At 48.8% G+C, this 24,457-nt stretch overlaps 2 protein-coding genes across 4 annotated transcripts; one reads left to right on the top strand and one right to left on the bottom strand.

The window, feature by feature from the left end:
- Positions 1-1,038: 1,038 nt before the first annotated feature.
- On the bottom strand, positions 1,039-14,195 carry cutc (cutC copper transporter homolog (E. coli)). 3 transcript variants are annotated; one of them, XM_056292130.1, is made up of 9 exons: positions 14,047-14,195; positions 11,440-11,510; positions 10,378-10,437; positions 4,172-4,381; positions 3,983-4,078; positions 3,688-3,821; positions 2,777-2,804; positions 2,549-2,654; positions 1,039-1,265 (listed from the first exon to the last, which is right to left on the bottom strand). In XM_056292130.1, the coding sequence occupies exons 2-9, from the start codon at positions 11,507-11,509 to the stop codon at positions 1,154-1,156; spliced, it is 816 nt and encodes a 271-aa protein (XP_056148105.1). In that variant the 5' UTR covers position 11,510; positions 14,047-14,195; the 3' UTR covers positions 1,039-1,153. The 3 variants fall into 3 exon arrangements, with proteins under 3 accessions (XP_056148105.1, XP_056148106.1, XP_056148107.1); XM_056292131.1 differs by having other exon boundaries at positions 4,043-4,078; positions 14,047-14,193; XM_056292132.1 differs by lacking the exons at positions 10,378-10,437; positions 11,440-11,510 and having other exon boundaries at positions 14,047-14,188.
- A 347-nt stretch (positions 14,196-14,542) lies between these two features.
- LOC130122981 (cytochrome c oxidase assembly protein COX15 homolog) lies at positions 14,543-19,732 on the top strand. The gene is made up of 9 exons (XM_056292080.1): positions 14,543-14,665; positions 15,638-15,825; positions 15,929-16,051; positions 16,178-16,364; positions 16,452-16,619; positions 16,721-16,802; positions 18,287-18,441; positions 18,576-18,689; positions 18,783-19,732. Exons 1-9 carry the CDS (start codon positions 14,591-14,593, stop codon positions 18,912-18,914), a joined length of 1,224 nt encoding a protein of 407 aa, XP_056148055.1. The 5' UTR covers positions 14,543-14,590; the 3' UTR covers positions 18,915-19,732.
- The last annotated feature ends 4,725 nt before the right edge of the window (positions 19,733-24,457 follow it).

Genomic DNA, 24,457 nt, shown 5'->3' with positions numbered 1-24,457 from the left:
ATATCCAAACTACAAGAACCACATGCCCAAACTACAAGAACCACATGTCTAAACTGCAAGATACACATATCCAAACTACAAGAACCACATATCCAAACTGCAAGAACCACATGTCCAAACTACAAGAACCACATGTCCAGACTACAGGAACCACATATCCAAACTACAAGAACCACATGTCTAAACTACAAGAACCACATGTCCAAACTACAAGAACCACATATCCAAACTACAAGAACCACATATGCAAACTACAAGAACCACATGTTCAAACTACAAGAACGACATATCCAAACTGCAAGAACACACATATCCAAACTACAAGAACCACATGTCCAAACTACAAGAACCACATGTCCAAACTACAAGAACCACGTGTCCAAACTACAAGAACCACATGTCCAAACTACAAGAACCACATGTGCAAACTACAAGAACCACGTGTCCAAACTGCAAGAACACACATATCCAAACTACAAGAGCCACATATGCAAACTACAAGAACCACATAAGCAAACTACAAAAAAACTACAAAAACTACAAAACACATATATCCAACATATCAAAAGAAAAAGAAAAATCACTGAGTGAATGCCAGGATGACTGTCGGAACTGCCAGTCTGAATGGGCTAGCAGTTAGTTTAGCCTGGTCTGCATGGGCTAGCAGTTAGTTTAGCCTGGTCTGCATGGGCTAGCAGTTAGTTTAGCCTGGTCTGCATGGGCTAGCAGTTAGTTTAGCCTGGTCTGCATGGGCTAGCAGTTAGCTTAGCCCGGTCTTCATGGGCTAGCAGTTAGTTTAGCCTGGTCTGCATGGGCTAGCAGTTAGCTTAGCCTGCCCCGCTTAAACGTCCCGTCAGACCGGCCTCGGTGTTTCCACTTTGGGCGCAGCTCCACGCAGGGCCATGGCCCCTGGGCCCAGAGGATGCAGCAGACCAAGCTCTCCCAGCTGATCCAGCGTCAGTTCTCCCGGCCATCAAACGAAGACACAAACTTAGACGCAGACGTGGACAAAGACACTGAAAGACACATAAGTTTCTACTTCCAACGGGACTTTATGAAACCACATGCAGTCAACACATTAGTACAGTTACCGATGGTCCTTCCAGAGGTGAGCCTCATATGACTTCAGTGATGACTGTCAACTAAGTTCTCTTCACAAAATGTTCCTAGCAATGGCATTGAGTGTTTGGACTTTGAGGACATCTGCCACCTTCAGGTTGTATTCAGGTGCTGAGAACGTGGCTCCCATGGTCACGCGGTTATTCCTGTGTAGCAGAGCACATTATACAGGTTTTCTTAGTTTCTGATTCCCAAGATACTGATTACAAGACAGAGAGATGGGCATGTCCACACAGTAGTTAATGCATGTCAAGGAAGGTCGAGTCAGTTCGTCCAGACACACGATTACTGACAGATATGTTTCATCACTCATCTCAAAGTGACCTCTGCAGTCTCAACCGACTGCAGACCCCACCCTTATTTATTTTTTTGGATTTTTTCCCCCCACCCTTTTTCACCCATTGTACTTGCCCTATTACCCCACTCTTCCGAGCCGTCCCAGTCTCTGCTCCACCCCCTCTGCTGATCCGGGGAGGGCTGCAGACTACCTACCACATGCCTCCTCCCATACATGTGGAGTCGCCAGCTGCTTCTTTTCACCTGACAGTGAGGAGTTTCACCAGGGGGATGTAGCACATGGGAGGATCATGCTATTCCCCCCCCCCCAGTTCCCCCTCCCCAGTTCCCCCTCCCCCCTGAACAGGCGCCCCGAACGACCAGAGGAGGTGCTAATGCAGCGACCAGGACACATACCCACATCTGGCTTCCCACCCGTAGACACGGCCAATTGTGTCTGTAGGGACGCCCGACCAAGCCGGAGGTAACACAGGGATTCGAACCAGCGATCCCCGTGTTGGTAGGCAATGGAAAAGAGCACCACGCCACCCAGGCGCCCCTCACCGCCTTCATTTAGGAGATCTGTGACACAGCAGGGCACAGCTTTACAGCACATCTTATGGGGCTGTAGAACACAACTGTCACAAGTGGAACACAAACGTTTCAACAAGTCATTCTAACCCGTCACCTGCACCACATATCTGGACCTGTAAACGAAAACTGAAGTTGAAATTTACCACCCGAAATTACCAATATGATCAATAATGGTCGATCACAATCCTGAGCTACTTGACCAGCCCATACTTACCGTAGGTGGTAGTAACAATCGATAAACTGCCCGGCAAGAGAGGTAATAGTTCATGGGAATTCATGTACACCGTCTAGCTGTGGCACTAGGGTTATTTCTTGTGTTTTGGCTAAAGCACAGTTTTAAGACTCGTGTTCACTCGCCATGCAAGACGCCGTAGCAAAGCTGAGTCCGGTGGTGGTGCCACCAAAATTGTATCCTAACTGATTTGCATGATGGCAAAAACCATGACAATAAAAACCAGGTTGTAAAAATAAAAAATACATTTATCCCTGGAACACAGTGGGAGAATCTGGGTTTGAAACCCACTTTTACCCACCATCAACCTGCCTGGACTAGACTCACCTGAACTTCATGGCTGAGTCTCGACCAGAGCGTGCAGAGCAGTGGAACTCGTGAGCACCAGATCCTTCCAGAATTCTCTGAAGGTTCCTCTCTGTGATCCCACCTCCTGACCACAGAAGAAGAGAGGAACAGAAGATGCTTGACTGCCTGCAACACCTGAAAAGACCGCTGGCTTATGAAACCAGATTATCTATAAGTAAGTGCAACAGATGGCAGACGAGTACGAACCTGGCATGATAGTAATCCTGCCTTTAGCCTGGTAATAAGGGACAGAGAAGGTGCAAAGAAAAAAGTGTGAATGGATCAAAAATAACTGGGCAGTCACTGAAGTTCACATTTTTTTATGCAAACCCATAACACAGTGTTATATATATATATATATATATATATATATATATATATATATATATATATATATATATGCACATACTCCGAGAACAGGATAAGCGGTTGGTATAATGAATATATAGATAGATAGATATCCATTCATCCATTATCCAAACCGCTTATCCTGCTCTCAGGGTCGCGGGGATGCTGGAGCCTACCCCAGCAGTCACTGGGTGGCAGGCGGGGAGACACCCTGGACAGGCTATCACAGGGCCCACACACACACATTCACACCTAGGGACAATTTAGTATGGCTAACTCCCCTGACCTACATGTCTTTGGACTGTGGGAGGAAACCGGAGCACCCGGAGGAAACCCGAGCAGACACGGGGAGAACGTGCAGGCAGTACGGTGGTGCAGTGGTTAGCATGGTTGCATTGCAGTCGGAAGATCCTGGGTTCGAGCCCTGGGGTAGTCCATCCTTGGGGGTCATCTCAGGTTGTCCTCTGTGTGTCCTCTGGAGTTTGCATGTTCTCCCCGTGTCTGTATGGGTTTCCTCCCACAGTCCAAAGACATGTAGGTCAGGTGACTCGGCCGAACTAAATTGTCCCTAGGTGTGTGTGTGTGTGTGTGTGTGTGTGTGTTGGCCCTGTGATGGCTTGGCGGCCTGTCCAGGGTGTCTCCCCGCCTGCCATCCAATGACTGCTGGGATAGGCTCCAGCATCCCGCAACCCTGAGTGCAGGATAAGCGGTTTGGCTAATGGATGAATGGATGGATGGATGGATGGATGGATGGATGTATATTCACATACTTGCTCGACCAGACATTTGATGAGAGGGAGTCCCTCCAATGCAGAGTTGTCACAACCACTGGTCAACAAACGCCGAATCCCAAGTGACACCAAAGTCTCCAGAGCAGCCGCGGGGTCCTGAACCATGTCGAAGGCTGCAGTGAGATCCGGGTTGTTGGATGAGTTAGTGACCCTCAACACTTCCTCTGCAACACTTTTCTGTGCTATTCTACCCCATATAAGCTAAAGCACTTTCAAACCTGGGATACTTCCCTCAAGTACAAATAGTTTCAGAGGACTCAAACGTACTATTGACCTTGAGTAAAAAAGGTAAAAAAACGAACGCCGCTTGAAGTCTCGAAAAGACGAAGGTTACCTCGGTGGAAGGTGACAGGCAAAGGATGAGCTGCAGCTGATAGAAAGGGGAAAATAGGCGTTAAGAGGAACTTCCAGACCGTCAAGTCTTACGTAAACACTTGAACCAGACAACACAAACTTGCGCTACCAAGCAATGTGGTGCAGAGCTCGGTGTCCACCCGTCCGTCCTCCGTCAAGGCCCCCAGCACGAGTCCATCCGCCCCGTGGCTTTTCATCGCCGCTACGTCCCTCTTCATCACGTCCGCCTCCTGCTCCGAGTACAGGAAGTCGCCGCCCCGTGGACGGATCATCGCGTAGACCGGAATTTTGACACGCTGCTTCACCACCTGCAGAAGACCTGAACCAGACCACGACATATCACATACAGGGCCCATTTCCCGGACACAGGTTAAGCCAGCTCCTGGACTAAACTGATTACAATTCAGCCCAGGACTAGGTTTAACTGGTGTAGGCTTGATTTGAGACTGGCCACCATCGTTCCAATCATTTGTTTTTTTGTTTTGAATTCCCCCCCCCCCCTTTTTCTCCCCAATTGCACTTGGCCAACTACCCCGCTCTTCCGAGCCGTCCCGGTCTCTGCTCCACCCCCTCTGCTGATCCGGGGAGGGCTGCAGACTACCACGTGTCTCCTCCCATACATGTGGAGTCACCAGCCGCTTCTTTTCACCTGACAGTGAGGAGTTTCACCGGTTCCCCCTCCCCCCCGAACAGGCGCCCCGACCGACCAGAGGAGGCGCTAGTGCAGCGACCAGGACGCATACCCACGTCCGGCTTCCCACCCGCAGACGCGGCCAATTGTGTCTGTAGGGACGCCCGCCAAAGCCGGAGGTAACACGGGGATTCGAACCGGTGATCCCAACGTTGGTAAGCAACACATTTCCACGAGTACGTAAGAACAAATCTGTACATACGAATGACTGATGAACGAGGCCCATATTGTGTATCACATGTTCTTCAAGCACCAGTATGAGGACACACATGCACACCACGGGCACGAGGACACACATGCACACCACCAGCATGAGGACACACATGCACACCACCAGCATGTGGGTGATGCATTACCACACTTGCAACACAAAACACAATGATGACAACAAGAACAAGCAGAAGAAGAAGAAGAAGAAGAAGCAGCAGCATGACAACAGGGGGGTGTTAAGTTGGAGCTGCAGTCCATAAGATGACATTTCATCCATTTGAAATATGGTGACGGGTGATGGCTGTTCTGTGTAACAATCAGTCAGTAGTACAGTAGAACAGAGTTCCAACATAGCTGGACGATGTAGGAGCCAGAGAGAAGAGACCTGCTCCAAGGGGTTTTCTCAAGACTACAAACAAACTGTAGCAGCCATTGTTCCTCTTGTGCCGACAGCTCACCAGTAAATAGTCAGCACCCTTGTTAAAAAGGGATCCTTGGAGCAGAGCTAATGCAGGCAGTCTTCATCCAACTACATCACCACAACGTCCGACAGATACACTGATTGTATCTGCAACAGAAGCAAGGCTCCACTGACGTCCTGTTTCAGTCCTTCCTGCCGCAGCTGTTTCCAACATGTACGTGTCTGCTGCTGCACCAGCGTTCGTCCTACCCAGTCCGATGTTCACCATCAGAATCAGAATCAAGACACAAGGTCACAAGAAAATAGAAATAAATAGAAATGGGCGTCTGGGTAGCGTAGCGGTCTATTCCGTTGCCTATCAACACAGGAATCGCCGGTTCGAATCTCCGTGTCGCCTCCGGCTTGGTCGGGCGTCCCTACAGACACAGTTGGCCGTGTCTGCGGGTGGGAAGCCGAATGTGGGTGCGTGTCCTGGTCGCTGCACTAGCGCCTCCTCTGGTCGGTCGTGACGCCTGTCGGGGCGGAGGAGGAACTGGGGGGAATAGCGTGATCCTCCCACGCGCTACGTCCCCCTGGTGAAACTCCTCACTGTCAGGTGAAAAGAAGCGGCTGGTGACTCCACATGTATGGGAGGAAGCATGTGGTAGTCTGCAGCCCTCCCCGGATCGGCAGAGCGGGTGGCCGGCTACAACTGGGGAGAAATCTCCCCCCAAAAAAGAAATGAATAGAAAAAAGAAAATAGAAACAGAAACAGAAGATAAAATAAGAAATAGAAATAAGGATAAAATATGTAAACATATGTGCTACATGCTCCAGTTTATGCTGTAGTACTGCAGCGTGAAACAGACAGCACACACACCGACAGGGTAACACAGTGGAAGGGCCAGTCTGTTGACTACTGACTCAGAGTCTGGCACTCTGAGGGAAGAGGTGTAAAGTTTGATAGCCGCAGGCAGGAAGGACCTCCTGTGGCGCTCTGTAGTGCATTTCAGCAGAGTGAGTCCATCACTAGGACGTATGGGGAGTACCAGTCTACGGAGACCGGAGGAGGTCTGCAGCCGTGGTAAAAGGACAGCATAATGCATCCTGTCTTCATGACCCGGACGGACAAAACAACGACGCATTAATGCAGAAATGTGACGTGCTGCAGCTGTACCGACCGTGGGGAGTATTTATAGCGATCACATCCGTCCAGCCCAGTATGAGTCACCATCACTACAGTCAAACACTGAGCATTTTACGTTAATTTAAATCAAATTAATGTGTACACTGAATAGATAACTAGAGTCAGAGATGACATCTGCTTTAATGGATGAAAAGAGTAAGAGACAGGAGTGTGTCAGCAGTTGTACTGTACATAAACATCACTCGTAAACAGGGATTTACAACCAGACTATAGGTTACACTTACACCACCTCGTGATGTCTAAAGTACATTCTGATAACAGCCGGCTGAGGCCCAACATGACAGGAAGTCTATAAGTCACTGACGACTACCTGGTCAGAGGCAGATGTGCACACTCGCCATGGCGTTGGTTTTACAACGCCATTTTATTTGTTATTTTCCCACGTGGGGAAGCCCAAAAGTAATCACATGGTAGGCTGTTTGATCATAACAGCCAAACTGTTTAAACGCTGTGTGGTGACTGCTGATCAGTATAGCCATCGTCCTGCATCCAGGAGTCCAGACCTGCAGATGGGAAACCAAGCTTCCCTGGCCCATCTGTTGATCTCAAGCAGTACATTTCCATTACAGCTGAATGGAAGAACAAATTCAAATGGCTTCCGGTGTGGGAAGATGGCGGCGCAGATTCAGGTTTGCAGGGGCCTCACCCGGTACCGTCCATGCAGTGTCTTTGTCCACGTCTAAGTTTGTCTTCGTTTGATGGCTGGGAGAGCTGGTGCTGGATCGGCTGGGAGAGCTTGTTCTGCTGCGTCCTGTGGGCCCAGGGACCACGGCCCTGCCCGGAGCTGTGCCCGAAGAGGAAACACCCAGGGCGGTGTTCTGCACATTGCCCTTGTTCTTGAAAATCGGTACCAGTGTGCCTCTTCTCCACTCCTCCGGCATCCTCTCACTTTCCAAGATTGTGTTAAACAATGTAGTTAAAAACCCCACTGCCATCTCTCCTAAACACCTCCATGCCTCCACAGGTATGTCATCAGGACCAACTGCCTTTCCACTCTTCATCCTCTTCATAGCCGCCCTCACTTCCTCCTTGCTAATCCACTGCACTTCCTGATTCACTATCCCCACATCATCCAACCTTCTCTCTCTCTCATTTTCTTCATTCATCAGCCCCTCAAAGTACTCCTGCCACCTTCTCAGCACACTCTCCTCGCTTGTCAGCACATTTCCATCTCTATCCTTGATCGCCCTAACCTGCTGCACATCCTGTCCAGCTCGGTTCCTCTGTCTAGCCACTCGGTACAAGTCCTTTTCTCCTTCCTTAGTGTTTAACCTCTCATACAACTCACCATACACCTTTTCCTTTGCCACCTCTCTCTTCACTTTACGCTGCATCTCCTTGTACTCCTGTCTACTTTCTTCATCTCTCTGACTGTCCCACTTCTTCTTCGCCAACCTCTTCCTCTGTATGTTTTGCTGTACTTCCTCGTTCCACCACCAAGTCTCCTTGTCTTCCTTCCTCTGTCCTGATGACACACCAAGTACCTTCCTAGCTGTCTCCCTCACTATTTCTGCAGTGGTTGTCCAGCCATCTGGCAACTCTTCACTACCACCCAGTGCCTGTCTTACCTCCACCCTGAACTTCACACACAGTCTTCCTTCTTCAACTTCCACCATTTGATCCTTGGCTCTGCCTTCACTCGCTTCCTCTTCTTGGTCTCCAAAGTCATCCTACAGACCACCATCCGATGCTGCCTAGCTATGTTCTCACCTGTCACCACCTTGCAGTCTCCAATCCTTTTCAGATCACGCCTTCTACATAAGATATAGTCCACCTGTGTGCACTTTCCTCCACTCTTGTACGTCACCCTGTGTTCCTCCCTCTTCTTGAAATATGTATTCACCACAGCCATTTCCATCCTTTTCACAAAATCCACCACCATCTGTCCTTCCACATTCCTCTCCTTGACACCATACCTACCCATCACCTCCTCATCACCTCTGTTCCCTTCACCAACATGTCCACTAGTTATTTGTGAATAACTTTTGGCCTGTATTCATATCGCACCATTTTTGTGTGATTACTGTACATTTACTGAGTGTGTTTTTTCTTTGAAATGTGGGTCTTAACTGGTGACTGTATTTGCTATGATGCCATCTTGTCTGACACGTGATGTCTAGTGACAGATGATGCAGAGGAGTGACGGGGTGGGCGATGTACCAATGAGGACAGCTAGTGTTACATGGGGGTACTGCCCGTATTCAAATCCACAAGGCGTTACCTTGATTACCCATGACCCCCCACTCTCTTCATCTGGTTTGATGATTGGTTAAAACAGGTAGGTGTGTATTTCACCTTTTTTGCCCTCCATAATAAGAAGCCTTCGTAAATGTCCCCCCCCCCCCCCGTGTGTGCCTGGATCCGGAACCATATACTGGATCCAGATCCATATACTCTGCATCCTGCAGCACTGTATTTTCTGTTTTGCTGCTGTATAGTTGAGCCCCCGTGACCCTATGTAAGAGGTCCTGACAGACTCCATGTGCAGCTTTTCAACGGGTTTGTTCTTGTTTGACCGTTATCCAAGTCCTAAATGTAAACATAGTTTTGTGAAAACGTAACCCTCACGACCGTTTTACACAGCGCCACTGTTCAGAAAGAACTACGCTTCACCAACAACTGCTGCAAGACAAGCAGAACCAGTTGTTGTATATTTTTTAATATATTCTACTTGTCTTCCTTTTTTATTCTCCCCAACTGTACCTGGCCAATCACCCCGCTCTCTGAGCCGTCCCGGTCTCTGCTCCAGCCCCTCTGCTGATCCGGGGAGGGCTGCAGACTACCACATGCCTCCTCCCATATATGTGGAGTCGCCAGCCGCTTCTTTTCACCTGACAGTGAGGAGTTTCACCAGGGGGACGTAGCGCATGGGAGGATCACGCTATTCCCCCCAGTTCCCCCTCCCCCCGGAATAGGCGCCCTGAGTGACCAGAGGAGGCGCTATTGCAGCGACCAGGACACATACCCACATCCGGCTTCCCACCTGTAGACACGGCCAATTGTGTGTGTAGGGTCGCCCAATCAAACAGGAGGTAACACGGGGATTCGAACAGGAGATCCTCGTGTTGGCAGGCAATGGAATAGACCGCTACGCTACCCTGATGTCCCCTATTTTTTGTCTTCTAAGCTATATTCTATTATTTCATTCAATAATTGAATTTATGGGCGTCCGGTTAGCGTAGCGGTCTATTCCATTGCCTACCAACACGGAGATCGCCGGTTTGAATCCCCGTATTGGCTCCTGCTTTGTTGGGCGTCCCTACAGACACAACTGGCCGTGTCTGAAGGTGGGAAGCCGGATGTGGGTATGTGTCCTGGTTGCTGCACTAGTGCCTCGTCTGGTCAGTCGGGGTGCCTGTTCGGGGGGAACCGGGGGGAATAGCGTGATCCTCCCGTGAGCTACGCCCCCCTGGTGAAACTCCTCACTGTCAGGTGAAAAGAAGCGGCTGGCGACTCCACATGTATGGGAGGAGACATGTGGTAGTCTGCAGCCCTCCCCGGATAGGCAGAGGGGGTGGAGCAGTGACCGGGACAGCTCGGAAGAATGGGGTAACTGGTCAAGCACAGTGGGGGAGAAAAAGGGGGAAACCACCCCCCCCCCCACACACAATTTTTTTTTAAAATTTACAATAGGAAATACTCATTTCCTCTTAGCTTGAAGCAGTCTCTTCCTTGTCCACTCTCTTATTTATCCTCTCTTCCTCACACACACACACACACACACACACACACACACACACTACAAGGGGGAACATCAGGACATGAGCTTTAACAGCGCCCCCCTCTGTGTGTATAGAGAATGCTCACCTATACTGGGGGTGAGGCCTCCCTCTGACAGACTGCAGCAGAGTTCAAGTCGACATGCACCTGCAAGCAAACACAAACACTCAGAAGACTTCCTGCTGGAAACCACAACCCGGAGACCTCCGAGCTCTGACACAGCGCTGTGTGTTAACTGCATCACAAACTAAAGACATGTACACAACCATTTAGCCACAGGTCAAGAAAGTCGTCTGAAACAGCAGTGTGGCAAAGTGAGAATAAATTTCTCGGCTTAAAGCATCACTATTATGTTAAACCAGCAGACTATACGGGTAAAAAAAAGAGGTGCTACTTTTTAAGATGAAGATTGGGATGTACTTCATGGGCAGCATGGTGGCGGAGTGGTTAGCGCGGTCGCCTCACAGCAAGAAGGTCCTGGGTTCGAGCCCCAGGGTAGACTAACCTTGGGGGTCGTCCCGGGTCGTCCTCTGTGTGGGGTTTGCATGTTCTCCCCGTGTCTGCGTGGGTTTCCTCGGGGGGCTCCGGTTTCCTCCCACAGTCCAAAGACCTGTAGGTCAGGTGGATCGGCCGTACTAGGTGTTAATGTGTGTGTATGTGTGTGTGTGTGTGTGTGTGTGTGTGGGCCCTGTGATGGCCTGTCCAGGGTGTCTCCTCGCCTACCGCCCAGTGACTGCTGGGATAGGCTCCAGCATCCCTGAGAGCAGGATAAGCAGCTTGGATAATGGATGGATGTACTTTATCAATCCCCATGGTGAACATCATCCTCTGCATTTAACCCATCCTATTGTGTAGGAGCAGCGGGCAGCTGCAGCACCCGGGGACCAACTCCAGTTCTTCTTTCCACTGCCTTGCTCAGGGGCACAGGCAGGTGAATTAACCCTAACATGCATGTCTTTTTTATGGTGGGAGGAAACCGGAGCACCCGGCGGAAACCCACGAAGACACGGGGGAGAACATGCAAACTCCACACAGAAAGGGCCTGGGATGGCCTGGGGTTCGAACCCAGGGCCTTCTTGCTGTGAGGCAACAGCGCCTCACAGACTTTTTTTTTTCAACCCCAAAGTGTTTGAGTGAAGATTAACCGACCTCCTTGCTCCGCATTGACAGCAGACTCCACAGAGTCAACACACACCTCCATGAAGAAGCCCTCAGCCATCCTGAGAAAGAGCAACACACACAGATGACACAACGGAGACAGAGGGGGAGCCCGCCAATTCTGCACAAAATGCCTCAGAGGGATGCCAAGTCAGGTCAAACTCATTCATACAGCCCTAAATCCGTGTTAAGTCTCAGAGGGCTCTACGATCACTTTACATCGTCCAACAGATGTAGGAGAGTCAATGACAGTGCACGGCATCCCCAAGCCTGTTTAAGGAAAAACTGGAAAACCTCATCAGGGAAAAAAATGGAGGAAATCTCAGGAGATGGATCAGAGGAGGGATCCCTCTTCCAGGGAAAACTAAAGCCTCCGCAATGACTCCCCCTCAGATAAAGTTGAATTTGTCTGGATTCTACAATTCCTTGTAAGTGGCATGTGGTGTAGTTAGGTCTCCGTGACGGTGATTGTATGGTTGTATATTTCTGGGATGATCAAACTTTGATTTCTACATATGGCGGGTGACCGGGAATAATCTTGTAGAATTCCGTTGGTGCCGGAAATAAAACATAATCACAAACGAAGGGGTGCGGCGAGGCAGAAATGGGCGTGGTGAGAAGTGGTCAGCCGGTTTAATGCAAGTTCAACTCGTTAAATCAAAGTGCTGCATTCATGACACCTCAGACTCGGTTAAATCATGCTCAAACTGACTGAATTACTAGTAACTAGCTAGTTAGTTAGAAACTAATTATTAGTTGTTTTCAATACATAGTTAATAGTGTTGAATATATCGTCCCTATTCCACAAGAAATAAATAACAACGCTGACTAGACTAATGTAAACCTTTTCTCTCAGTTCACGTTAACATTTTCCCACAACCTAACATGTAAACATCACAAGCTGCTGCTTTCACACAGCAAGACTGAGTGCAGCTACAAAACAGTAAAAATAGTACAAATCTAAAATCACTGCTTCAAACTATTAAAATGACCTAAAACTATAAATTGAACCAACTCAATCAAACACGGTCTTTGAACAAGACAGGAGTTTTGTGGAGTAAGGCCAGAAGCATCGGAGGTGGGTTCAAACTCTTCTTCCATGGTGCAGATGGGAGGAGAATTGGGGTCGGGGTAATTCTGAAGGAAGAGTATGTCAAGAGTGTGCTGGATGGAGGTGAAGAGAGTGTCGGACAGAGTGATGAGTATGAAGCTGGAAATTGAAGGTGTATTGATGGATGTTACCAGCGCATATGCCCCGCAAGTTGGGTGTGAGATGGAAGAGAGAGAAGAATTCTGGAGTGAGTTGGATGAAGTGGTGGAGAGGGTACCCAAGGAGAGAGTGGTGATTGGAGCGGACTTCAATGGACATGCTGGTGAAGGGAACAGAGGTGATGGGTAGGTATGGTTCACATGAGGCAGTTACCAGTCAGGCTGAAAAAAAAAAGCCCTAATATTGGATACATTTAATATGGATTTTAATGATGATTACTTAAGTGAAATTCATGTGGGAACTCTTGTCCCTTGATAATAAACATTTTAGCATTTTAACCTTGTATACTCCGAGTCATTCTGAGTAAATCATTACGGCTATATTGCAGGTTCAACGTAAACCTATGGGAGATAACAGTCAAGCTTCCGCAGGGCTATGGTAAATACAGTAAACTCCGTACTTATGGAGTTTATGGTTTACATACTAATAACTTCGTCTATGTAGAATGCATACACGCACGTTACTAACACCACGCATACAATAATTTAAATGGGGAGCGCAAAAGAGAGGTGAAGAAGAGAGTGCAGGCAGGGTGGAGTGGGCGGAGAAGAGTGTCAGGAGTGATTTGCGACAGCAGGGTACCATTAAGAGTTAAAAGGGAAGGTGTACAAATAAATGGAAATAAACGCAATAAAACTAAACTAAACTAAACAAGATGGTTGTGAGACCAGCTATGTTATATGGTTTGGAGACAGTGGCACTGATGAAAAGACAGGAGGTGGAGCTGGAGGTGGCAGAGTTGAAGATGCTAAGATTTTCACTGGGAGTGATGAAGAAGGACAGGATTAGGGACGAGTATATTAGAGGGACAGCTCAGGTTGGACGGTTTGGAGACAAAGCAAGAGAGGCAAGATTGAGATGGTGTGGACATGTGTGGAGGAGAGATGCTGGGTATATTGGGGGAAGGATGCTGAATATGGAGCTGCCGGGGAAGAGGAGGAGAGGAGGGCCAAAGAGGAGGTTTATGGATGTGGCGAGGGAGGACGTGCAGGTGGCTGGTGTGACAGAGGAAGATGCAGAGGACAGGAAGAGATGGAAACGGGTGATCCGCTGTGGCGCCCCCTAACGGGAGCAGCTGGAAGTGTTGGTAGTAGTAGTAGCAGTAGTAGTAGAATATCTAGTATGGACAATTTGAAATGAAGCTTTTTTTTTAGTTTGAGGTTCCGTAGCAGCACCGTGGGCCTGTTTCATGAGGAGCCCTGCAGGCAGACTGTCTTCGGGAACTGTTCCGAGGAGATAATTCCGCCCAGCAAAACACAACAACCCACTAGATTACTCACACCTGTTTACTTTACTCTACTACTTAACCACGCACAGAACAACCTTACCAGGAAGAAACGGGAGTTCCCAGGAGCTTCAGATGAGAGATCCCTCTTGCCCTTACGGCGTAAACCAAACCTCAGCGATGACCTATAAGACAAGGTGTGTTTTACTGTCCACTTCATTACAAGACTACAAAGCAGCGCGAATGAACAGACACGTGTTTCCGGGACGAGGGTACTTCGACTACGACTATGGCGGCTGACCAAATATGGACCCGCTAGTCTAACTTCCTGTTTCTTACTTCTTTTTTTTTTTTACTGCTTACTTACTTTTTTTACTTACTTAATTTGTTTTTAATTTAAAAAGATAATTCTGAAAATGTTAGTTGATCGGCGTTCTCGTTTAATTTGTTGAGGTTCAAACTTCTTTCTTTTTTTTTTACAGAATTCTTCGTTTTCCGCGCCGTCGCTTTTTTATGACGTCACGCGGGTCAGAGTTGAATCCGCGCCGCTGTGTTAAGAAACATGTTTGTGTAATTTTTTTTCCCAACCCTACAGTAAGCGATTCTTGCCATCTGTTTAATCCAACCAGATTTGCTCCGATACGAGGATGTTACTTCTATCGATAAGGACAGCGTTTGTTGGCAGTTGTAGAGGTGCTGGAAGAGGAATTCGACTAAATACTGTGAGTATGGACGTAGGGCTGGAGTCGTTGGGATGCAAAAGGTCGGAGTGAGGTTAGCTTGCCAAGGAGTGCGCCAAAAGCAGCATTTAGCTACATGAGATATATGGTGGCTTTGGTTTCTGTCGAGTTCGCCACATTATCATATTACCAGGTTAATTAGCTAATATCACTCAGGAACACTTTGTCATTTTACTTCATGCACTTCCGTACATGAAATGAAACGAAATGCCTTTTCCCCCAGCCCACTGCAGTACTACAGCACAAAGACAATAACACATCCAAAAATGACAAGAATATACATATCCAAACTAACATATATATATAAAACAAAAACAACAAATATACAATATCGGGTGATGTTCCTCGGCCCTGTGTGGGTCAAACAGTCACATCCACATACACTGTCTCAGTTTTCTTTAACAGATATGCAGAGATAGATACGTTGTTGAGCTGCTTGAGGAACTTTTTTTTTTTTTTACCACAGTCTGCATATATAGTATACCTCCAAACGTGTCTACAATTGTGCATCCATACGTTCTCACACAGGCACACATCCATTTCATCCATTATCCAAACCGCTTATCCTACTCAGCCTCGTGGGATGCTGGAGCCTATCCCAGCAGTCATTGGGCGGCACACAGAAACTATCAAATACATACCTACATTGCATTCAGTGAGACACTGATAGGGTCAAAAACTTAGAGCAGTGTATTTTGTTAAAAGCTGCTACGAGAGTGGGTGAAACTCCTTCAAAAGCAGGCTTTTTTTCCGGGCTATTGCCTCTAGCAACCAGATGAGAGTAGAGTTAAGAATGGCTTTTGGGGAGTGCCTGGGTTCATGTAATACAGTAAGTGTTTTGGGTGTGATGGCAATGTTAATGAGGGTAGGGGGTGGGAAGCCAGCCGCCATGTACTGTGGGTCAACAATCAAACTCCCGCTGTGTGTTTTTTCTTTTCCTTTCTACAATATCAGCGGAATCCACAAGTTCGGCAATGGCTGATGAGGAGAGGTCAGAGCACCATCACGGCTGAAGCAGGGGCCTCCTCCATCCCAGGAGCAGTTGCTGTCCCTAATGCAGCCACAAACCGAATAGTTGGTCGCTGGTTACTTGGCTGCAGTGGACTGGTGGTGGGGGCCATTGTATTGGGCGGTGTCACAAGGTACAATGACATAAAGTAATGATTTTACTCTGGTGGTGATTTAATCTTAAAACTTCATGTTGAATTGCTGATTGTTTATTTTCATATATGCTCAAATAACCAGGTTAACAGAATCAGGTCTGTCTATGGTTGACTGGCATCTGGTAAGAGAGATGAAGCCTCCTCAGACTCAAGCAGAATGGGATGCAGAATTTTCAAAGTACCAACAGTTCCCTGAATTCAAAATGTGAGCTACTTGATCTCCATTTTCATTCTTTTACATTCCAGATAAAGATTTCAGCATGGTTGCTTTTACACAGCTCACACTGATATGCTCTAATCCAACAATCTGTATATTGCTATTGTGCAACAGATTGAACCATGACATGACTCTGCCCGAGTTCAAGTTCATTTTTTACATGGAGTGGGGTCATCGCATGTGGGGCAGGCTTGTTGGACTGGCTTATATTCTGCCCACCATCTACTTCTGGAGAAAGGGGTACTTCTCCCGCTCTATGAAGGGACGAGTGCTGGGGTTGTGTGGATTTGTCTTTTTCCAGGTGAGAGAGAAGTAAGTCAGTTATGTATGTATGGACAATTCGGATGAAAGACTTTTTGCAACATTTGACATCTGCATGTCTTGCCAGGGCCTACTGGGCTGGTACATGGTGAAGAGTGGCTTGGAGGAAAAGCCTGAGTCCTACGACATTCCACGGGTCAGCCAGTATCGTCTGTCTGCCCATTTGGGTTCTGCCTTGCTACTGTATTGCGCCAGTCTCTGGACTGGCCTCACCCTGCTGCTGCCTGCCCACAAGGTATTATGGTGCTCTTTTGGATCTAGACTTTCCATTCCTAAAATATATATACACTGAAGAAATGAGTGTCAACATGGGTTTTGTCTCCATCTTATTCTTAGCTGGCAGAGACTAAGCGTCTCATACAGCTCCGGAGGTTTGCCAAGGGCACTGGTGGATTGGTCTTTCTCACAGCTCTCTCAGGTACTGTATTTGGGTGGTTAGATTGTCACATACAAAGAAGGTTGAATCAGTTCATCTGGACACAACGTTTATTGACAGATACGTTTCATCACTCATTTAAGTGACCTCTTCAGTCTGAACTGACTGCAGGTAGCCCACCCTTATAAACAATACAACTACATAATGACCGAAACCAACGACCAGTTTATATGCAAATATGGCGTAACCATTAACTAGAGTTTCAATGGCCATGTGTACTGTTCACAGAGGATTTGGGAATGTTTGCAATCACAGCATTGTAAGATGGCGACAGCTGTACTGTTAGCCCCCCCCCCTCGGTTCAGGGATGGTTGTTCCCTCTTCACATAGATGGCCTTTTTGACCCCCTGTTCAAACCAGCGTTCCTCCGTATCGAGGATATGCGCATCCTTGATAGGGATGTAGATGGTGTAGACTGTGGAGTCCTGGCCTGTCGTGTTAGCTCTTCTGTGTTGTGTCATCCTCTTGGCCAGCGTCTGTTTTGTTTCCCCACTGTACAAGTCAAGTCTACACAGTCTACACACATCTACAGGCCAGTGGCCAGTCTTTCAAGGATGAGGATGCACACATCCTGGAAGGAACGCTGGTTTGAACGGGGAGTCAGAGGCCATCTGTGTTAAGAGGGGACGACCATCCCTGAACTGAGGGGGGGGGGGCTAAGAGTACATCTGTTGCCATCTTACAGTGCTGTGAATAGTACACATGGCCATTGTAAGGGCCCAGACACACCAAGCCAACTAGTGGCGACGAAGGCTGACTGTACTGTCATCTTACGTCGCCTGCCGTCTGGGCCAAAAAGTAACACTTGAACACACCGCAAAGACTTACAGCTGATGGCCAACTAGCATGTACATTCTGATTCGCTAAGCTTAACAGCCAATCAGAGTGATCTCTCTCACTGATGGGCTCCACCGATTCAACATGCTGAATTGGCCGAAAAGCTGCCAACAGGGGTCCAACTAGTGCCGACAGTGCAGGACACACCGCAAAAACTAGGGTCACAGACGCTCACTGACGGCCCGACATTGGCTTATGGCCGACCGTCAGCCTGGTGTGTCAGGGCCCTAACTAGTTAATGGTCACGCCCATATTTGCATATGAAACTGGTCATTGGTTTTGGTCGTTATGCAACTGTATTGTTTATAACAGTGGGATACCTGCAGTCAGTTTAGCCTGAAGAGGTCACTTAGATGAGTTTATGAAACATATCTGTCAATAAACCTTGTGTCCAGATGAACCGATTCAACCTTCTTTGATTGGATATTATTGAGAATGCTCGCATCAAGACATTGTCACATACAGTATTATGATCTCCGCTAATTTTAGCAACCATGTGTGTAAAACCTAGTTCATGAATGCTTGTTTGTTTTGTTCTGTTCTGTATCACACATGGAGGCAGCCATATATCCATTTGCTTGTCAGCATCTGTGCGGGTACCTTACTTCCCTGTGATTGCTTTGTTGCAGGTGCATTTGTTGCTGGTCTTGATGCTGGGCTGGTGTACAACTCCTTCCCTAAAATGGGGGAGAACTGGATCCCTGATGACCTGTTGGCCTTCTCTCCCACCCTGAAGAACTTCTTTGAAAATCCTACCACTGTGCAGTTTGATCACAGAATTTTGGTAGGCCGTAATTCGTCAAACCATTTCGTCTTTACGGCATTTGAGCTCGGTGAAATCTGGCTTTTCTTTCACCTGATTTGCTCTTTAAAAGGTAGTAGAGCTCACTATCCTTCTTTTGTTTTCACCATTTCCAGGGAATCTCCTCTTTAGCTGCTATTACAGGCCTGTATCTTTATTCAAGGAGAGTGGCACTACCCAGGAGGGCTAAGATTGCTATCAGCCTCCTAACAGCAATGGCGTATGGACAGGTAGGCCTTCAGTCAGTGCCCTTGAGCACATCATGTCCACTCAGCTTCAGTATTATGTGTAAGTGTTAAACTGTTTTTTTTTTCCTTCCTCAGGTTGCGCTTGGTATCAGCACCCTGCTACTGTACGTTCCTACTCCCCTGGCTGCGACCCACCAGTCGGGCTCTGTGGCTCTCCTTTCATTGGCAATCTGGGTCTTGGCAGAGATCCGAAAAGTGGCCAAGTAATTGCCCCTTTATGGACAATTTCATCACTCTGAGTTACATCTTAAATCCCCGGGTGTCAGCGTCGCTCACTCAGTGACAGACGTGTCATTCTGAGAAGATGGAAGGACAATGTGGACAAAGAGGACGGTTAAAAGAGACGATCTTTTAAATGAGGTATTGATTTTTAAGATTGGCTCGCTGATGCCCTCGCTGTAGCCATCCATTCTGCGATGCTGCGAGTTCTTCCACATGCTGTAAAGTATTGTTTGACCACCTCTTTCTTTGAGAGAGAATGTTGTTTAAGGGTTGGACATAAGAATTGGAAATGGATTTTTTTTTTTCTTCGAACGACTAACCCATTTGTGGGTGAAAGCCATCTGCACATCTCTTCACAGTGGACAACTGCCAGCAAATCACGATCCTGGGTAATCTACCTGAATAACAAGACATCACACTCAGATGTTATTCATTAGCAAAGGGGTGTAGTTTCACATCACTTCTAGCGTGACTGATGGCGACGAGGCGCTACGCTGCGACGGGCGGGTACACAGCTTAAAGCTAGGATCCCTCAAGAAGGGATCGCTGGAGTGTTTGCACTTCCATTTCTGTTTGTAATTGTGTACCATTTTTATGTTTTCAAAGATGTGAAGTCGCCTGGCTCCTCACCCGTTGCCTTGTGTCCGATCATGCGTAGCCAATTAGTTGTAGTACGTTTCATGACGTGTGGAGGCTCATTAGGATGGGGCTAGAGAGTGTGATTAGTATGATTATGTGTATATTTAAATTATTTCTCAACTTTCTTGCTCGCAACTGCTACATTGCAACGTAGTATTAAATATGTGGAATCTCGTTTTCTGGTTTCTTTGTACTGCGTAGTCTGACGTTTCAAATACAGGCCCCTGTAAACATCCAGCCATCCGTTATCTGAACCGCTTATCCTGCTCTCAGGGTGGCGGGGAGGCTGGAGCCTATCCCAGCAGTCGTTGGGCGGCAGGCGGGGAGACACCCTGGACAGGCCGCCAGGCCATCACAGGGCCCACACACACATTCACACCTAGGGACAATGTAGTACGGCCGATTCACCTGACCTACCTGTCAGTGGGCTGTGGGAGGAAACCCACGCAGACACGGGGAGAACATGCAAACTCCACACAGAGGACGAGCCGGGACGACCCCCAAGGTTGGACTACCCCGGGGCTCGAACCCAGGACCTTCTCGCTCTGAGGCGACTGCGCCACCGTGCCGCCCCTACTCTCGTAGTTTCCGCCCGAAACGGACTGAACACCACCCGATGTGCGCTCGGGTTCTCCTCTTGTACACCAGACTGGAATGTGACACTGAAAAGCAAGCAGGTGCGGCTATCACATCAGCAAGGTATAAGTAAAACTGAAATGTACAGTTGGATATTTGGAGTAGGCCTAAAAAGACGAGTCGGGGTAAGTAAAGAGCACACGGTCCTTAGCAAATCACACCAGTCTTATTTTTTTTTTTTTGCATAGTGATTTTATTGAATCTGTACAAAATATACACATCTTGAATATGTAATGCAAACCAGTTGAGGCTAGCTAACTAGACAGTCAGTACAACGGGTTAGTAGGTTCTCATCGCTCTACACCAGTGGTTTTCATAGTGTGAGGCCTGCCTCCACTGGGGGGCGCCAAAGAGTTTCAGGGGAGGGGCGGGAAAAGAAAGGGGAATAAGAAAATGTCTCAACCCCCGCAAGGAAGTATGGCGGTGTGGGAGGCCGGGAGTCTCTGGGACGCAGGTTGGCCTCTCCAGAGAGGGCTGTGTAGGCTTAACAAGAGCGAGCAACGTCTTTTCCCCAGGGCGCGTTTTGACCTTTGCCCTTACGCGTGGCGTCAGGGAGCAGCCTTGCCCCCCCCCCCCCCCCGGTACGTTTTCATGTTCTCCGTTCTGCTTTGTTAACAGGTGACGGGTGTGTTCAATTTTGTTTTGTGTCTTTTACTTCAAAATAGATATATTGTAACGTGCATTTTGAAGCGTCAGACCCTCTAGTCCAGTGGCTAACGTTGTCGCTTGCGGTGCGGAAGACATGGGTTCGCGTCCCGGCTGTGGCGACGGTCTCCCGGACTGCCCCCCCCCCCCCAAATTCGCTACAATATCAATAGGCACTGACCTATAAACTAGCTCTTGTATTAGGACTAAACATTTTCAACCCTTTGTAGTTACAAGTCTGTATTTTTTGGACTCTGCCGCCCGCCCCCTTTCTCCCAGTTGTACCCGACCAATCACCCACTCTTCCGGGTCGTCCGGGTCGCTGCTCCACCCGCCCTGCCGACTCGGGGAGGGCTGCGGACTACCACGTGCCTCCTCCCATACACGTGGAGTCGCCAGCCGCTGCTTTTCACCTGACAGTGAGGAGTTTCACCAGGGGGACGTAGCGCGTGAGACGATCACACGCTATCCCCCCCGAACAGACACCCCGGTCGACCAGAGGGAGGGCGCCAGTGCAGCAACCAGGACACATACCCACATCCGGCTTCCCGCCGCAGACACGGCCCATTGTGACTGTAGGGACGCACCACCAAGCCGGAGGCAACACGGGGATTCGAACCGCCGATCCCCGTGTTGGTAAGCAACGGAATAGACAGCTATGCTACCCGGTCGCCCTCTACAAGCCTTTATTTTAAAACGGATTATTATTTATTATGCCCTTTATTGAAATGGGGGGGTTGTGTCACTTGCTGGTCTCTGACCGTCTCACACTACTGAAAAGCGCTGCAGTAGACCTGGTACATGCGGGTATAGGACAGGTTTTACTGTGATCAGGAGTAAAAGTCAAACAACTGTTCCGGCATTCAGAGCCAGCCCCATTTTCGATTTTTCTCCAAATACAAAATTAAAGTGAACATAAACTTGCCGAAAATACAAAACAGAGAATGACAAAGGTTGGAGGGGGGGGGTGCATATCATGAGAATGGCCTCGTCACTGTACAACTCTGACTCGTTCATCCTTTTCAACTGTTGTCCTGTCTTGTGAGAGGAGGAGAGGCGGGACTAGTGGAGAGAGGCGGACTAGTGGGCGAGAGGATGGGACTAATGAAAAAGAGGCGGGACTAGTGGGAGAGAGGATGGGACCTAATGAAAAAGAGGCGGGACTAGTGAAAGAGGCGGGACTAGTGAAGAGAGGCGGGACTAGTGGAAAAGAGGCGGGACAAGTGCAAGAGAGGCGGACAAGTGGATGAGAGGCGGGGACTGGTGGAAAAGAGGTGGGACTAATGGAAAAGTGGCGGAACTAGTGGAAGAGAGGCGGGACTAGTGGGAAAAGAGGCGGGGCAAGTGCAAGAGAGGCGGGACAAGTGGATGAGAGGCGGGACAAGTGGAAAAGAGGCGGGACTAGTGGAAAAGAGGCGGGACAAGTGCAAGAGAGGCGGGACAAGTGGATGAGAGGCGGGACAAGTGGAAGAGAGGTGGAACTAATGGAAAAGAGGCGGAACTAGTGGAAGAGAGGCGGGGACTACTGGAAAAGAGGCGGGACAAGTGGAAGAGAGGCGGGACTAATGGAAGAGAGGCGGGACAAGTGGAAGAAAGGCAGGGACTGGTGGAAAAGAGGCGGAACTAGTGGAAGAGAGGCGGGACTAATGGAAGAGAGGCGGGACAAGTGGAAGAAAGGCAGGGACTGGTGGAAAAGAGGTGGGACTAGTGAAAAGAGGCGGGACTAGTGGAAGAGAGGCGGGACAAGTGGAAGAAAGGCAGGGACTGGTGGAAAAGAGGTGGGACTAATGGAAAAGAGGCGGGGACAAGTGGAAGAGAGGCGGGACTAGTGGAAGAGAGGCGGGGACTGGTGGAAAAGAGGCGGAACTAGTGGAAAAGAGGCGGGACAAGTGTAAGAGAGGCGGGACTAGTGGAAAGAGGCGGGACAAGTGGAAGAGAGGCAGGACTAGTGAACGACGACACATCGTAGAGAACATTATTGCTTGAGCCGCGTTAGGCTCTGTATTTGACAGACACCACAGCAAATGTAAAGGTGACTTCAGTGCCTGTGGTATCCACCTTGTCTCCACCCCCGGCAGGCGGCAGCTGAGCTTTGGACTGCCTTCTGCTTTGACTTGCAGCATCAAGTGAGCTCCTTCAAACGCAAAGCCTTCCTCTCGGTCTAGCATTGGATTTACTGCCCGAAGCTACATGAAACGTTGGATGCGTGCATGTAAAATGTGCACTTTTCCAGTGGCGTGCGTCGCACGCTGCATTTCTGACCATCAACTGGCATGAATACACCACCACGTGTACCTCTCCTCTCCTGCACGTGGGGGGGAGGGGGGGGGCTCTATGCTACAGTATACCTCAGAGTGGTTTAGTAAACCTAATCATCCATCCATTATCCAAACCGCTTATCCTGCTCCAGGGCCCACGGGGATGCTGGAGCCTATCCCAGCAGCCACTGGGCGGCAGGCGGAGACACCCTGGACAGACCGCCAGGCCATCACAGGACCAACACACACATTCACACCTAGGGACAATTTAGTACGGCTGATCCACCTGACCTACATGTCTTTGGACTGTGGGAGGAAACCGGAGCCCCCGGAGGAAACCCACACAGACACGGGGAGACCATGCAAACTCCACACAGAGGACGACCCGGGACGACCCCCAAGGTTGGACTACCCCGGGGCTCGAACCCAAGACCTTCTTGCTGTGAGGCGACCACGCGCGCCACCGGGCTGCCTAAACCTAATCAATTTACACATGTATCATTTTGGTGTTAAAGAGAGAGGCAGGCAAAACGTGGGATGGGCGGGGCGGTAAAAAACACGACATCTTCAACTGCCTTCTCGTTAACCGCACGTGTACACACATTACTGGGCACTGACTGTAAATTTTGCCATAAATTAGCTGGATGTAGGGGGAGGGGGGGGATATTGTGTTGTTGTTGTTGTTTTTTTAACTGGAAGAACCTGCTGTAACCACGTGTTTTTTTTTTTCTGATTACATAACTTCACAAATACACTTTGTAACGTAATACGTTCCCTTAAATGCATTAGACTGACTGGTCCGACCGCGGCGCTCCCGATCCGCGTCCGGGGGAGACGCCATAGTGGGAGCAGCTTGTCGGCTAAAGTGCAGTCCAGTTTTGGCACTGCCTAATAATACGCCACCGGGATACTAGAAGAGGTACAACGGTCGACGGACAACACAGCTAATTTATAGTAGGTTGGAAGGCACGGGCAGTAGTCTACAAGAGTTATTCGGTCTTGGGTGGAGCTGGGCGCTGCCCCAGCCAGGGCTTTACATGTGCAGGATGGAGGAGCTGCCCTACGTCCTTCACACGTGCTCTCATACAGACACAGGCACGGCGGACACAGACTCGTACACAAGAGGCGAGGCACCTGCGGATGGCGAGGGACATCGGAACGGACAGGAAGACTGTGGAGCATCTCTGTAAATACACAATTGGTTATTAGTGACATCATCATGCGATAATAAAATCAGTTCTTTTACTGGACACAAAACTGGTGCGCCCCCTATCTGTCCCAGGCGGTAAGTCAAGTCTCCCGGTGGCGTGTTGCCGGTGCTTTGCAGCTGCTTTGGTTGCTCTTGTCCAC

This window comes from Lampris incognitus, chromosome 13 (assembly GCF_029633865.1).
Source record: "Lampris incognitus isolate fLamInc1 chromosome 13, fLamInc1.hap2, whole genome shotgun sequence".
Taxonomy (NCBI): Eukaryota; Metazoa; Chordata; class Actinopteri; order Lampriformes; family Lampridae; genus Lampris; species Lampris incognitus.
The sequence above is the reverse complement of the archived record's forward strand: the minus strand, read 5'-3'. Positions and strand labels throughout refer to the sequence as shown.

Coding starts and splice junctions, on each gene's coding strand:
- cutc (XM_056292130.1), bottom strand. CDS start 11,509: ATGGCTGAGGGCTTCTTCATGGAGGTGTGTGTTGACTCTGTGGAGTCT. Junction 4,382..10,377: donor AGGCCTCACCCCCAGTATAG/GTGAGCATTCTC, acceptor GGTCTGGTTCAG/GTCTTCTGCAGGTGGTGAAG. Junction 2,805..3,687: donor TCAAATGTCTGGTCGAGCAA/GTATGTGAATAT, acceptor CCTTATTACCAG/GCTAAAGGCAGGATTACTAT.
- LOC130122981 (XM_056292080.1), top strand. CDS start 14,591: ATGTTACTTCTATCGATAAGGACAGCGTTTGTTGGCAGTTGTAGAGGT. Junction 14,666..15,637: donor GAGGAATTCGACTAAATACT/GTGAGTATGGAC, acceptor CTACAATATCAG/CGGAATCCACAAGTTCGGCA. Junction 16,365..16,451: donor GTGGATTTGTCTTTTTCCAG/GTGAGAGAGAAG, acceptor ATGTCTTGCCAG/GGCCTACTGGGCTGGTACAT.